Genomic DNA, 13,549 nt, shown 5'->3' on the forward strand with positions numbered 1-13,549 from the left:
ATGGGAATCCCACGCACGACGTGATGGGGCCATGGTTGACGTACCTAGGTAGTGGAACATCTGCGAGTCACGACAGCTCGAGTTTGTATGGCGTCCTTATCGGCGGATAGATACCTACGTAGACTGGACGAAACTAGACTAGCCAGGACGAATTTAGAAAAAGTCGGGCTCCGTAGCAGGCCGCTCTCGCTTGGGACGATTGGGACGAAGGCGAGCCGCCTGCTCGTCTGCTTCGTGATTCGCTCCATCCTAGGCGATGGTAAGGGACCTCGTCCAGACTCTGGTTAAGAATAGTTCAGCTTCTTGCGGATTTTCCACCTCATGTTTGTTCGTTCGAAGGACCATCGGCGGAAACGCCGCCCCTCCTTGTACGCTGGCTGCTGTTGTATGTAGGTATATACCCATCACACGCACGGTGATGAGCGCAAGGGGTTCCCACCAACTCCGTGGTGATAAGTCCAAGCTCTGACGAGCCGCGCTTCAGAGTCCGGCCCAACTCCCGGAATACGTGGTTAAGCAGAGTACGTACATCAACTCAGTTCCTTTTTCTCCTTCCTTTTCCCTTTTTTTAATTTTCTTTTAGGAAAGGCGAGATCTTGGATGTTACGCTTATGATCGACCGTTAATCTCGACGCGCGATTACACCATCGAATTATACCGGAACTTGGATCAACCACCAGTTGCGTTAGGTGGGTTATGTACATCCCCGGACGCCCACGTACTTGGATGTACCTAGGTAGGTAGGTAGGTAACGTAGAAGATTTCGAAACCGACAAGGAGGGAGAAACACACCATGATCTCTCCGGATTCAGCCAATACGCGGCGCATGATGAAGGGAGCTAAGCGAAAAAGACCGCTGAAAGCGAGTAATCACCACGCCATCTTCCCTCCCCTTTGGCTCTTCGCAGACCCAAAGGATGTCTACCCTTCGTAAATGCATGGACGCTAGTCAGAATGCCATGGAAGCAAGCCGCTTCGACCGGCATTCGCTCGTGAAGACTTGACGAACCGACCGCTTCGGGACGCATGAGGAGGCGGGTATGCGTGCCTTAGGTGCCTAAGGTAGAGGTAGGCAAGTAGGACTATGTAACATGACGCCGGGAGGCGCAAGTCACATTACACGCAGACAGGCTTTCTACGTACACGGACATACGTGAACGTAGGTACGTGTAACTTGTGTGCGCCGACTAGGTACGAGCAGGTGTACCATACGAGTAGGGTAGCCTGACCACACGGGACAAGGAAGTACGCCCACCTGGGCGTCTACAGCCATGCAGGTCTGTAGGTCTGTTGATTACGGGGACGCGCCGAACACACCAACGTACCTGGTCATGAGGCATTTCAGGTGTGCCTACCTGTGGAAAAGGAGATAGGAGGTCGGCAAGGGGCGGGCGGGAGCGGAGTAGCAGCCCATGCCCAGGTGCAATTCCCCCATTGCAACGTCGACATCTGGGATACAGTAATTGCGGCGTTGGGGCGAGAGAAGACGGATGACGCTCTGGGGTGCCGTACCTATAGTAGGTAATGTAATCTGTAGGGACGCGGGCGCGAAGGAATCGAGTCCGCGAGCTGCTTAGGAGGCCATCCGTAAGGCGGGTTGCAGGATGCAGGTGGTAACCGAGCCTACGGTACGGGGCATGTAGGTACCTACATCTGCTATCCAATCCCGCGCGGAATCCTCCCATCCTACGATCAGTTAAGGTTTGGCAGGAGGGCGGTGCCTTGCATTAGGTACATCGGTACACCGCCCCCGTACGTGCCTGCATCAGGTACCTTACCGGTACACCATGTGTCCTGCAGAAGCTGGCGAGATAGAGCGTGCAGCGAGACACACGCGCACCTACGGTACCTAACGCTGCAAGTACACGCAAAGTATTGCCACGCGTGGTAGCGCCTAACCTGGTATCGTCCAGCCTCTCCACGCGCTGAAGCAGCCGCCGATAGGGCCGATAGTGCCCTATCCTACAGGGGGTTGTCTGGCATGTGTTCGGGGAGTTTCCGCCCATCGCCAGCAACAGCCCCAGACTAGCCCGCATGAAGTATGGCGCCCTCCTCAGGGGGGCTTGGGTGTTCTTGAGCCCCATTGGCGGTACGTAGGTACTGCTCAGCGCTGCCCAGTGCTGCTCGGTACCACTGCCAAATCTTGGCCGCCGCCCCTCCAGGGGACGACGAAACCACGACCTGTTCCATCTTTGCCTCATCTACCTCCATACCACAATGCTCCCTCCCACCACGCCGTCCTCGTCCTGTGTTCTTGCTGGCATCCCTGGCCGCGGCCTCCCCTCCTCTTCGCTCATATCCAGCCCTGCACATTCTGGAAGAACCGGCCACCCTAGCTCGAGTCGGTTCTACCCGCGTACTCGGACCTCCATCAGCTAGATGGCCATGCCGCCCAGCTCCTCCTACCATCCCGAAAAATACCTAGGCCGTGCCGTCGATACTGGCCTAGCAGCTTCACCACTGTATGTGCAATCGCCGCTCGGCGCCATCTGACCAATCCCTCCTCCCCCCCTTTCGCATTGCAGCTTGGACATTGGCACGATGGCGGGTACCCTGGAAGCCAACCTGCAGAGCTGCCCGTTGGCTCGAGGCCCGGAGTCGTCTGGCCCGCGCGGGACTATCCAAATTGCTATACCCCCCCCCCGGCGAGGGTTTCGCAACCCCCCCCCCCCCCCCCCAGTAGGCTCGTCTCTTATTATCGAAAATCTCCTACCTACTATGCACCCTTCTCACTTTGCCCATCTCCTCTGGAGGAGACTTGCGGCCAGGTGCACCTCTTTCCTTTCACCGGCCTACGCCTGTTCCGCGGCTGCTACGATCTCTAGAATTTTCGCTTCTCGCAGGCTTGGCCTTGCTATCTGCTGGTTCAGGAACTATTTTGTTTAGTTTGTGAGCAGGCTCTCTGTATGGCGTCTTTCCGTGTTCTCTTGCTACCCGTCTCCTTCCTTCCCTCTGCAGAACGTCGTCGCGCTGTGTCGTCGAGAGAGAAGAACAACGTCCGTCACAACTATCAGGTAGATGAATTGGCTACGACGGCAAGGATCCTTTAGGCCCAACGCCCTCGCCTGATGTTGATCGAATTTGGGCTCTCAACACTCGACAAGATGGCAAGTTTTCAGGGATTTAGTCATCTGGACAACGACTGGCAGAAGAACACGACTTGGGAGAATGGGGGTTATCAAGCGGCTTTCACGAGCAATTCGACTTTCGGTGTAATCAATCAGTTCAAGTTCCTTGCGGCGAGATCGATACGAACCTCTACTATCATCCTCTCCGCCTTCAACACCGTAGCAGCCTTCGCCGTCGCCGCCGGCATCTATTATGACTGCTACACGAGAGCCAGGCGAGCAAGTTTGGAAGGCAAGGGAAAGTAAGTAACGAGATGGCGGTTTGAGCGTCTTTCGTGTATTTGATGCTGACATCCCTTCCTAGATTCAACGCCCTCAGATGTGTCCAGGGACCCTCTACGTACCCGTTCATACTATCCCTAGGCATCACGGTCCAAGGCATCGTATTTGCCGTCTCACAGGCACGCGGTCTAGATGGCCTGTTTGCAGCAGAATGCTCGCGGACGTCCCAGATTATGTGGCCAGGTACGTGAAGCTGGGCATACCCGCAGCCCAACACGGTGAACCGGGTGCTAAACTACGCCACAGCGATTTTCATTGTCCCTTATATCCAACTAGTTTTGGGATTAGAAGTCACCATCCGAGCCATAAAACGGAGCCCGTTTCCGCCTAGAGGCCAGTGGAACATCGCAATATGCCTCGGGATTTTCGCGATCCTCTTGATAGGCACCAGCTCAGTCGGCTTTATTATTCGACCCCCGAACTTCTGCTTTGCTTCGCTTTTCTGGTTTGTGGCAAAATGGGCCAAAGGAGGTTTTGTGGTTCTAGTTATAATTACTGTCATCCTCGCAGTATGCGGAGGCATCGTCTTCAGAAAACTATCGCGTTACTCAATGATCGAGGAGTCCGAACGAGCCAACGCCTCTAGGATGGTATATTACATGGTGTTGGCAGTTATAACAAATGTAACACCCTTCTCCCCCAGGCCCTAAAAGGCGCACGCCTGCTGACACAATCCAGGGCCTGATCGCACCATTCTTCATCCACGTAACGTTCTCGGATCCGATGGACGACGATGGAGGTGTCGGTTCAACACTATCTATGATCGCAACCGTCGTGGCTAATGTCACAGGATTAACGACGGGTGGCCTTCACTTATTCCTTCGGGCTAGCACCATTGCTATAATCCGCCCCAAAACCAAGCTCGCAGAGTTTGAGCGCCAGAAGCTAAAACAGCAGGTTCAAGTAAGGGGGACGACGATGGATTTCAATGGTCATATGCTTCGGCCCGTATCGGGGCCACAATATCTAACAAAGACCGAGAGCCAGGAGAGCCTTATGAATGAGAAGAGCGACACGGTGGAACGCGGAGATGGCAAATTCCAGTTCGGTCTGAGCAGCCCGAATCCCCTGCGCTCTAACGCGGTACTCGATGCCGCCGCCCAGCTTCCGCGGGCTCCAGAGCCTGCCCAGCTCTACTCGGTTACTCCGGCAAATGCACACAGCCGAAAACGGTCCGCATCCTACAATATCTTCCCCAGCAACAACCCGGGCAATACAGCCTCGGTTGCGTTATTACAACCCACCGCCTACACCCCCAACCCCCAACCAAACATTGCCTCATCGCAGAACACATTCGACGACTCTGAAAACACCCTCAAACCACCTCCTACCATCCGCGAGTCTTGGTACAGCAACCATCGACGGAAATCCTCGGTGGGTTCGTCCGCGACAGTTCGTATCGGTCTGCGCCTTTCAAACGTAGCGGACTTAGGACCAATGGCGTGCAAGACGTCGACAGATATTGAAAGGGTATACACTCTTGATTGCCCCGAGGACGAGGTGATATCGAATGGGTTTCGGCCTAGCCATCTCAGAATTCCCAGCGCTGCGACGACCGTCGTCCCGTTACCAAGTCCCACGCTCTCGAGGGACACGAGAATGAAGCACCTTCCGCCGATACCCGCCAGGCTCGAAAAGGAGAATGACTGCACTCTAAGCCCGACAGTTTACGATCCAAACGTCTCCAAGAAGTCCAAGACGGCGAGCCCGAGGGGAGTCGGGTTCGGCCCCCCGCCGAGAGCCAACACAACGCCAGTCCAGGACTTACCATTGCCGGTACCTTCTCGGACGCCATCCCGGGGCCGCGGTAGCACTACCGGTGGCGCAGACAACAGACCTGACTGGATATGAGATCCGCTAGATCGGCAAGCCACGCGGCCTACGCCTACCTGGGAGATCATTGGCCAGTAGAACCATCAATATGTACCATTATAACTCGTCGTTTCTCCTCCGAGAAGCACCGTCCCCTCGTTAGCTTTCCTTCGATATCATCTCTCGACGTGTTACAGAAGCACGACCATACAACCCTCCTAGTTCCCTTGTACATTTTCTTCGATTCAATTCTTCTACGACAGGCGTTGCGTGAGTTGGCGGTACCTATGTATGATACCAAAACAGAGCACCGGGCCAAGACTTTTTACTACCCTTTTTTTTCTCCTACACATCGAGGGCGGCTGTGAGGGATATACACTATATCTTGCATATACAGGCGTCTACCTTTTGTCATCTTTTCACATTTTTCGGGGTAGTTTCTACGACGACAAGACCAAACAACTGCGCGGCCCTGCTAGCTGGTGTACACGAGCCAGAACACTACGCGTTGGGGAGAGAGGGCCGCACCCCCGAATGACTTGAATGACAATACAAGGCTATGGTCGGTAGGGAGGGGGGGGGCGCGAAAGTGAGCCACTGGGGGGCAGGACGGTAGGGGAACGGGGAGGGGGGATTCCCACATAGGTATCTCTTTAGTGGTCGAAACAAACGGTGATGGGATGCCGTAGATCTAGCTAGCTAGGAAAATACGAATATCCTAAGATCCAAGATCTGTCCGAGTCCTCATTGTCGTGTGGTGGGGACTAGCTAGGTCGTTCGTTGATCGACAAATTGGAGGTGGTCATGTGTGAACCAGCACGGCCGGGTCTCCACCACCACCACCACCACCATCACCACCATGCCGATCCAAACACGGCGCCGGGGTGGAGGGGGGGAATGGAGGCTGACTCAAGCCGAAACGGGGGAGTGCAACTGACAAATTTAACAGTTGCCTCCCTAACCTGCCTGGCGGCCTGCCTCCTATCTGCCTACCTATGTACGTATCTAGTATGGAGGTGCCAACGGCGCCCACGGCGCACTCCCGGGTTTGTTCGTGAAACGCGATCCGGTGCGGACGGGGCACCCTCCGCGCCCAGAGGAACGATCCTCCTCCCACAGCCGACCACCTTACTGCGTCTGACTGGCAGCCGACCTGAAGAGTCCCCGGCCGGAGAGGTGGGCTCGGTGGGGTTCGGGAGGTCGGTAGCGATGTCGAAGCGCCCCATCAGATCATGTATATTTTTAGTTTCGCCGTCGTCGCAAGACTTCGGGGTAACACGGCAGCATTTAAACCCTCCCACGGCCTATTTCGAGCTGGTGTCGTGAGCCTTCGCAGCCTTGGTATGTGTATGTGTGTGCTGTTTCCCTCTCTCTCTCTCTCTCACACACACATCTTTACACGGCTTTCGCAATTCCGGATTATGCACCAGAGTACAAGGGCAAAACGCTGATGATGCAGTACGGATATGCCTCCGATAGCGCGGTGGTGGCTATAAGCTCTGGCCGGTATCACGAACTAGGTAGTTCTTGCGAACTGGCCCACTTCACTCTTATTACCTACCTCTACCTACCTACCTAGGTATCTAGCTATACCTACCCACCTCCAACGCTCCTACAAGAATTTCATAGGTATACCTATATGGGGGGTTTTTTTTTCAAGTTTATCGGAGTACGCCCTGTCATATAAAAATAGGTGTACTACTTTCTGCTAACACATGGAGGTGTTGCATCAACCACATGGTTAGGACGAAGACATTTCTCAAGGGAGCAGAGCAATACTACGTTAAGGTGGTATTACCAGGTACCTAAATCAAGGTAATGCAAGTACTTACATACACTAGTACCTGTCGAGTCACAGGCAACTCAACTTAACCTACAGGTACCCGGTACCTAGGTGCCTCTACCTAGGTACGTCAGATTTGCGCGAGCCACGTCATGGCTAATGGCGCAGGCTTTGTCTTATCGATAATTCCATCAAGTCCATATCGATAGCTTCCCCTAAATATTTCCCTCTCCAAGGCCCGCCGTACCCTCTGCTCCGTGCCATGCCATGTTGTGTATGTCTGGGCACCGAACAGACATCCAGGCCCGTAGAAATTAGGATGCCGATGCTGGAATGAAGGTGTGAGCTAGGCTCTCACCCCGTACCTAAGTCGCCCTGATGAGATTTGCCGATATCCTCATCGACCTGGCCGCTGTCGTCAAAGCTTCTCGGGCCGTCGCATCGAGACACGGCGAGCTCCGGGCTCGGCAGATCGATCATTATGGCAAGACCTCATCCATTGTGCGGTCTCTAAGGGAGAACCTCTCACACGACCCCTCATCCCGCTCGAGGCCAGAAACCTCCGAGGTCTCTCCTACCGCTAGCCAGGAGCAGCCGGTCGATGCGCGTTCGGGGCCAAGCTCGGTTCCACCGAAACCCGAAGACGTCGAATCCAGTACACTAGATCCTGTACCTAACAGCCCTCGAGGGGATATCAAGTCTGCGGCCTTAGAGCAGAAAACCGCGTCTGGGGATCTCATCAGGGGGACCCCGCCGATTAACGCAACAACTACTCAGCCTCCCTCAGCCCTGCCGTCAGATCAAAGTGAAATACTAGCACAGCTGAGAAGGAGCGGCAATGCGCTTAGGAAACGAGACGATGTTATTGTCAACCCAACGCTCCCAAGTTCTCCGGTCAAGTCAGCACCTACATTTACAGCAAGCCTAGCAGCTGACGAAGAGATTCCTCCGGACGTGGATATCAATATATTCCGCACGAGCCGCGGATCACAGAGTCTGAAAGCGGAGCTGGGTAGCGATGTACGGGCTAAACGGCCTAATTCCCCGTCCTCCTCTCCTCGGTGGTTCAAGGACTTCGGGCATGGGGAATCACGGTCTCGAGAAGAGAAGAGTGTGCCGATTTCGTCTTCCGATACTACTACTAGGCTGCCACCGAGCGATTCAACCGTAAGGGAAGGTGTTAAAGGTAACGGTGTGGTTATGGAGGAGATAGACAACGAAAAAAAGACTACGAATAGACCAACTGGTCGAGATGATGCGCGGACGACAAATACGGTGTTGTTGAAACCGGAAACGAAACTAGACGAACCACCGATCGCAACAGCCGAGACGCAGTCGACACCGAGTGACGAGCTGGCAAAGCCAGCTTATGCTTTACGCGAATCCAAGGTACCAGCTTCCCGCCTGAGTCGATTATGGAATTACGGGGGTCTAGCTGCCGGAATGCTCGGCGGAGCCATCAGCGAAGGGCTCAGCAGGGGATTTGGTGCCAGCAATGAGGGATCTGTCTTGCTAAACCCCGGCAACATGGAGCGGCTTGTCGCCAGGCTCTCGCGGATGAGAGGGGCGGCGCTGAAGATTGGCCAGATGATGAGCTTCCAAGACTCGAAGATGCTCCCGGCGCCGATTCAGGAGGTCTTACAGCGAGTGCAAGACCGGGCAGACTACATGCCCGCGTGGCAACGCGACCGCGTGCTTACGTCTAATCTCGGCGCTGACTGGCGGGACCTGTTCGACGAATTCGAGGAAAAGCCCATCGCGGCAGCGTCGATTGGCCAGGTGCACCGCGCCACGCTACGGTCGACGGGCCAAAAGGTCGCCGTCAAGGTCCAATTCCCCGGCGTCGCCGACTCGATCAACTCGGACCTCGATAACCTGTCTATCCTGCTGACCGCATCCAAGATGCTGCCCAAGGGCTTGTATCTCAACAAGACGATCGATAACGCGCGCACCGAGCTCGGCTGGGAGTGCGACTACGAACGCGAGGCTGCGTGCGGCCGCCGGTATCGCGAGCTGCTCGCGGACGAACCTGACATCTTCGCTGTGCCGCATATCTTCGACGAGGCGTCGGGGAAGCACGTGCTGACGATGGAGTTCATGGAAGGGGTTGGCGTGACGCGCCCGCGTAGTAGCGCCGCCCCGCTGACGCAGGACGAGCGCGACTGGATCGGCACGCAGATCCTACGGCTATGCTTGCGCGAGATCGCCGAGTTCCGCTTCATGCAGACGGACCCGAACTGGACCAACTTCCTGTACAACGGGGCGACGGGGCGGCTCGAGCTGCTCGACTTCGGCGCCGCGCGCGAGTTCCCGGAGGCTTTCGTCGCGCAGTACGTGGCGCTGCTGGCGGCGGCGGCGCGCGGGGACCGCGAGGCGGTGCGCGAGCTCTCGGCGCGTCTCGGCTACCTGACGGGCCACGAGAGCCGCGCGATGCTCGAGGCCCACACCGAGTCCGTGCTGACGCTCGCGGAGCCGTTCCGCGACGGGGGCGGCGGTGGCAGCGCGCCGGCGCGCGTCTACGACTTCCGCGGCCAGACCATCACCGACCGCGTCCGCGCGCTGATCCCCGTCATGGTGCGCGAGCGCCTCAGCCCGCCGCCCGAGGAGACGTACAGCCTCCACCGCAAGCTGAGCGGGGCGTTCCTGCTCTGCGCCCGCCTCGGCAGCCGGGTGCCGTGCCGCGAGCTGTTCGAGCAGGCGCTGAAGAAGACGGACGCGGCTCTGTGAGGGCGCGCGCACGCGTCGCGCGCCCGTTGTCTTGTACGCGTGTAGGATCTACGAATTTCGAATTCCTGTAAGAGCAGTCGGGAGCGGCGAGCGGAACATGAGGCATTGTTTTGTGCGGATAGACGGAGAAGGCGCACGTAGGTATCTAACGGCGGGGATAGCATCGTGTTGTCTACTATACCTAATAGATAGAATAGACCGTAGGCATTGCCGGCCCGCCCATCCAAGTAGCCCGCGTAGCAATATAAACTCTCTTCACCACGATCGTCGCCACTACTACCATCCTCTCTCTCTCTCTCTCTCTCTCTCTCTCTCTCTCTCTCTCTCTCTCTCTCTCTCTCTCTCTCTCTCTCTCTCACTCATCCCGCCCCCTCCGCCTCCCCGCCCCTCCTCCTCGCCAGCGGCAGGTCCCTGCGCTCCCGCGACGCCATCTTCTTGCGCCTGCGCTCGATGGCGCGGTCGACCTGGCCCGCGCCCATGCCCTCGAAGCGGTCGACGAGGAGGCGGCGCTTCTGCTCGGCGCGCTTGAGGTAGAAGGGCTGGGCCTTGCGGCCGTCGGCGACGAGGGCGCGCTCGCGGCGGCGGTGGTCCTCGAGGAGGCGGCGCTCGCGCTCGCGGTCCTCGCGCGCGCGGCGGCGGCCCTCGATGGACGCGAGCGCGCGCTTGAGCTGCTCCTCCTCCTCCTCCTCGGCGCCGGCGTGGTGGCTAGCGTCGTCGTCGCCGCGAGTGCGCCGCCGCCGCCGCTGCCGCCGCGCCTTGAGCTCGGCGAGCGCGCCCCGCAGCCGCGCCGCCTCCGACGCCTCGTACTCGGCCAGGAAGGCGTACGCACGCTCCTGCTTCGCCGCGTCCGCCGGCCGCGCCGCCACCGCCGCCGAGAACCGCGGGTCCCGCGCCGCCGGCCGCCCCCCGCCGCTGACCACCTCCCGCCGCCGCGTCACCTGCCGCTTGCTCGACTGCTCCGCCGGCGCGTGCTTGTTGGCGCGGTGCGGCGGCGGCGGCTTCGCGGCCCGGGGATGCTGCGTCGAGGCCGGCGCGCCGGCGCCCCCGGAGGAGGAGGAGTCGCTGTCGCTGTCGCTGTCGCTGCTGCCGGATCCGTCGCCCGAGGCTTCGTCTTCGTCTGGTTGCGGGACGCCGCGCTGGCCGTTCCTCTGCCGCCGCCGCTGCCGCGCGCTACCCAGCGACGCCTGGGCTTTGGCCAGCGCGCCGAAGGAGATCTGGGATGCCGCTGCGGCTGCTGCGGAGGGGTCTGCTGAGTCTTGCCCGCTGTCGTCTTCTTCTTCTTGATCGCTACCGTCGGGCGAGGAATCGTACTGCACGAAGAAAGGACGTCAGCGAGAGAGGTACACAGGTGGATAGAGATATCGGGGTGATGGTTGGTTAGCTTGCACTCACCTCCACCTTGTGTTCCGCCTCCCCTTCCTGGTCGCTGTCTTCTTCCTGGGACTCTTGGCTGGGGGGTCCGTCGGATTCCAGCTCAGGCTCGTCTTTTCTAGCCCGAACCCGCCGCTGCAGGCTGGGTAATTGTGCCTTGCGCTTCCGGGCAGTTGCTCGCTCCATATCTACAGGCTCCGGAGGGTCACGGCGTGCTGGGATAAAGAAGAACTGCTTGGCTGCTAGCAGCGCAGAAGGCGGAAGAAATAAGATAGGAATTTCAGGTAGGTATCGATAAGTGAACTTCCCATTGATAAGGGTGATAAGATTGGCATTGTGCTTATCGGTCAGGTACCTAATCCCGATTCTTAACGCAACTGCTAGTACGTTGAAGAAAAAAGAATTACAAAATTGCCGATTCGGGAATTTCCTAGTAATATCAATAAACAGAAATCCCCCCGCTCTCTTCCTTTCCCCTCTCCTCGCTCTACCTTTCTTCCCTCCGCTCTCTTACCCTCGATTCCTCTTAATGTTGCGCGTACTTCTTCGGAGCAATGCACTTCGAGGTGTTGCGAAACTGCGCACGCCAAGCCGTCACCTCTGTTCCTCCGCTGAGATAACCTCCCAGCCTCTTGACACCAACAAGTTCTCTGTCATGAGTGCTCGAGATTGGAGCTATCCGGCGTATTCTGGCCCAGCTGCTAACGGCCCCGTATCGCCTCAGGACCTACAGGCTTTGCAGACCTCGATACCACCAGTAGATCCATCAACTGGGGGTCTGCCATCCCAAAATCCACCACCCACCTCGACCCTGGCCAGCAATGCCAATCCCGGGACGGACACTGTCTTGAACCCCCCAGGGGCCAGCCAGCTCCCTTCGCCGCCCGTCAAGCCGGAAAGCCCTGCCAGGTCGAATTCGAATTCTAACCAACCTAGCACCGCTAAAAGCTCCCAACCCGCCAGAGAGAAAAGAATCCGGAGAGTGCCGCCGTCTGAAGCATCGGGCGGTATACCTGACCCGACGCCCGAATACCTCCTACAGGCATCACTGCCGCCCGCTAGACTCGCCCTCCCTCGCAAGATCCTCGTAGTTATCGATCTCAACGGCACGCTCCTGTTCCGACCGAACCGCCGAAAACAACCCACTGCCTTCGTGAAGCGCCCATATGCGCGCGAGTTCCTGTCGTACTGCATCGATACCTTCGCTGTGGCCATCTGGTCGTCGGCGCGCCCCTCCAACGTCTCCCAGATGTGCCAGCAGCTGATGACGCCCGAGTATCGCGAGCGCGTCGTCGCCGTATGGGGTCGCGACCGCTTCAACTTGTCGGAGCTCGACTACAACGCTCGCGTCCAGTGCTACAAGCGGCTCAGCATTTTGTGGGGCGACCCAGCCGTCGCGGAGAGCCACCCGCAAGCCGCGACCGGCGGCCGCTGGAGCCAGCGTGACACCGTGCTCGTGGACGACTCGCTCGAGAAGGGGCGCTCTGAGCCACACAACCTCATCTGCATCCCCGAGTTCTCCGGTAACGACGACGACGGTGGCGATAACAACGCGCCCGACACCATCCTGCCCCAGGTCCACGACTACATTAACGAATGCTCCTTCCAGTCCGACATCAGCGCCTTCATGTATAGCCAGCCCTTCGCGCCCGTCCCCGGTTGGGTGCTCGGCTCTCCAGCCACTTAGGACTAGGGAGTCTTGCTGCAATGGCAAGAAGTATCGACGAGGACGAGGGCGAGACGAGACAAGAGGAAGAAGGAGATGATGACGTGGAAAAATAAAGCAGACAAGATAAAAGGGAAGAAAGAAACTGCAGACAATGTTTGATCTATGATATGCGCTGCTCTGACCCCCTTACCTTACACGTAGGACTCGCAGGTCCGAAACCCGGCGAGATCACCACGGATGTACCTTGCCCTTGCCCTTGTCAGCCACGGAATCGTTGGCCTAATAGCGGCCACTAATATCGCCGATGTCGCCAAAGGCCAGATGCATCGGCACAGTAGTGCATTGATCTAAGAATAGGGGGTTTCCGGTCAGCGTCGTCCCGCATCCTCTCGCCGTGCGCTTTAGGCTACTGGGGCCTTGGGGCGGCTTGCCGGCCTGGGAGCCGAGGGTGGTGTTGATCAACAGGTGCGGGTTGTTCTATGCGAGGATGCGGGTGCCCGCGTTTAAGGCAGCCTTGCTCAGGAAGTAGGCCATTCGCGGCCAGCCCTAGCTGACGGCGACGCTCTAGACGACACATCCCCAAGATGCGGATCATGCCACGAGGTAGTTGATGAACAGTGCTGGTATGTGCAATCGCTCACCTCATGTTCTAATAAGAGTTGGGGCCCCGGCTTGTGGTAAGGTAAAGTCTCGTGCGAGGAATCGAGCGCGAAGATGCGGTGCCGTATAATGCAGCTGTCCCGATTGAGATGTAAGTTGACGATACGGCTCATCGTA

The 13,549-nt window shown here is 57.8% G+C and overlaps 5 protein-coding genes across 5 annotated transcripts; 3 read left to right on the plus strand and 2 right to left on the minus strand.

Annotated features, from left to right (window-relative positions):
* The first annotated feature begins 2,892 nt into the window (after positions 1-2,892).
* On the plus strand, positions 2,893-5,387 carry GGS23DRAFT_426865 (uncharacterized protein). Its single transcript, XM_051513817.1, has 4 exons — positions 2,893-3,370; positions 3,433-3,593; positions 3,657-4,033; positions 4,089-5,387. Exons 1-4 carry the CDS (start codon positions 3,069-3,071, stop codon positions 5,259-5,261), a joined length of 2,013 nt encoding a protein of 670 aa, XP_051374149.1. The 5' UTR covers positions 2,893-3,068; the 3' UTR covers positions 5,262-5,387.
* Positions 5,388-7,234: 1,847 nt separating this feature from the next.
* Positions 7,235-10,040, plus strand: GGS23DRAFT_559237 (ABC1-domain-containing protein). The gene has a single exon (XM_051515806.1). The coding sequence runs from the start codon at positions 7,384-7,386 to the stop codon at positions 9,730-9,732; it is 2,349 nt and encodes a 782-aa protein (XP_051374150.1). The 5' UTR covers positions 7,235-7,383; the 3' UTR covers positions 9,733-10,040.
* Positions 10,041-10,091: 51 nt separating this feature from the next.
* GGS23DRAFT_594967 (uncharacterized protein) lies at positions 10,092-11,289 on the minus strand (the record flags this gene model as incomplete). Its single annotated transcript, XM_051518238.1, has 2 exons — positions 10,092-11,042; positions 11,125-11,289. 2 exons carry the CDS (start codon positions 11,287-11,289, stop codon positions 10,092-10,094), a joined length of 1,116 nt encoding a protein of 371 aa, XP_051374151.1.
* Positions 11,290-11,758: 469 nt separating this feature from the next.
* Positions 11,759-12,790, plus strand: GGS23DRAFT_594968 (HAD-like protein; the record flags this gene model as incomplete). The annotated part of the gene is made up of 1 exon (XM_051518239.1): positions 11,759-12,790. The coding sequence occupies one exon, from the start codon at positions 11,759-11,761 to the stop codon at positions 12,788-12,790; it is 1,032 nt and encodes a 343-aa protein (XP_051374152.1).
* Positions 12,791-13,051: 261 nt separating this feature from the next.
* GGS23DRAFT_594969 (uncharacterized protein) lies at positions 13,052-13,545 on the minus strand (the record flags this gene model as incomplete). Its single annotated transcript, XM_051518240.1, has 2 exons — positions 13,052-13,249; positions 13,414-13,545. 2 exons carry the CDS (start codon positions 13,543-13,545, stop codon positions 13,052-13,054), a joined length of 330 nt encoding a protein of 109 aa, XP_051374153.1.
* Positions 13,546-13,549: the final 4 nt, after the last annotated feature.

The sequence above is a fragment of the Durotheca rogersii genome, assembly GCF_024521655.1.
Source record: "Durotheca rogersii strain YMJ 92031201 chromosome Unknown GGS23scaffold_5, whole genome shotgun sequence".
NCBI classification, from domain to species: domain Eukaryota; kingdom Fungi; phylum Ascomycota; class Sordariomycetes; order Xylariales; family Xylariaceae; genus Durotheca; species Durotheca rogersii.

Coding starts and splice junctions, on each gene's coding strand:
- GGS23DRAFT_426865 (XM_051513817.1), top strand. CDS start 3,069: ATGTTGATCGAATTTGGGCTCTCAACACTCGACAAGATGGCAAGTTTT. Junction 3,371..3,432: donor AGTTTGGAAGGCAAGGGAAA/GTAAGTAACGAG, acceptor ATCCCTTCCTAG/ATTCAACGCCCTCAGATGTG. Junction 3,594..3,656: donor GTCCCAGATTATGTGGCCAG/GTACGTGAAGCT, acceptor ACTACGCCACAG/CGATTTTCATTGTCCCTTAT.
- GGS23DRAFT_559237 (XM_051515806.1), top strand. CDS start 7,384: ATGAGATTTGCCGATATCCTCATCGACCTGGCCGCTGTCGTCAAAGCT.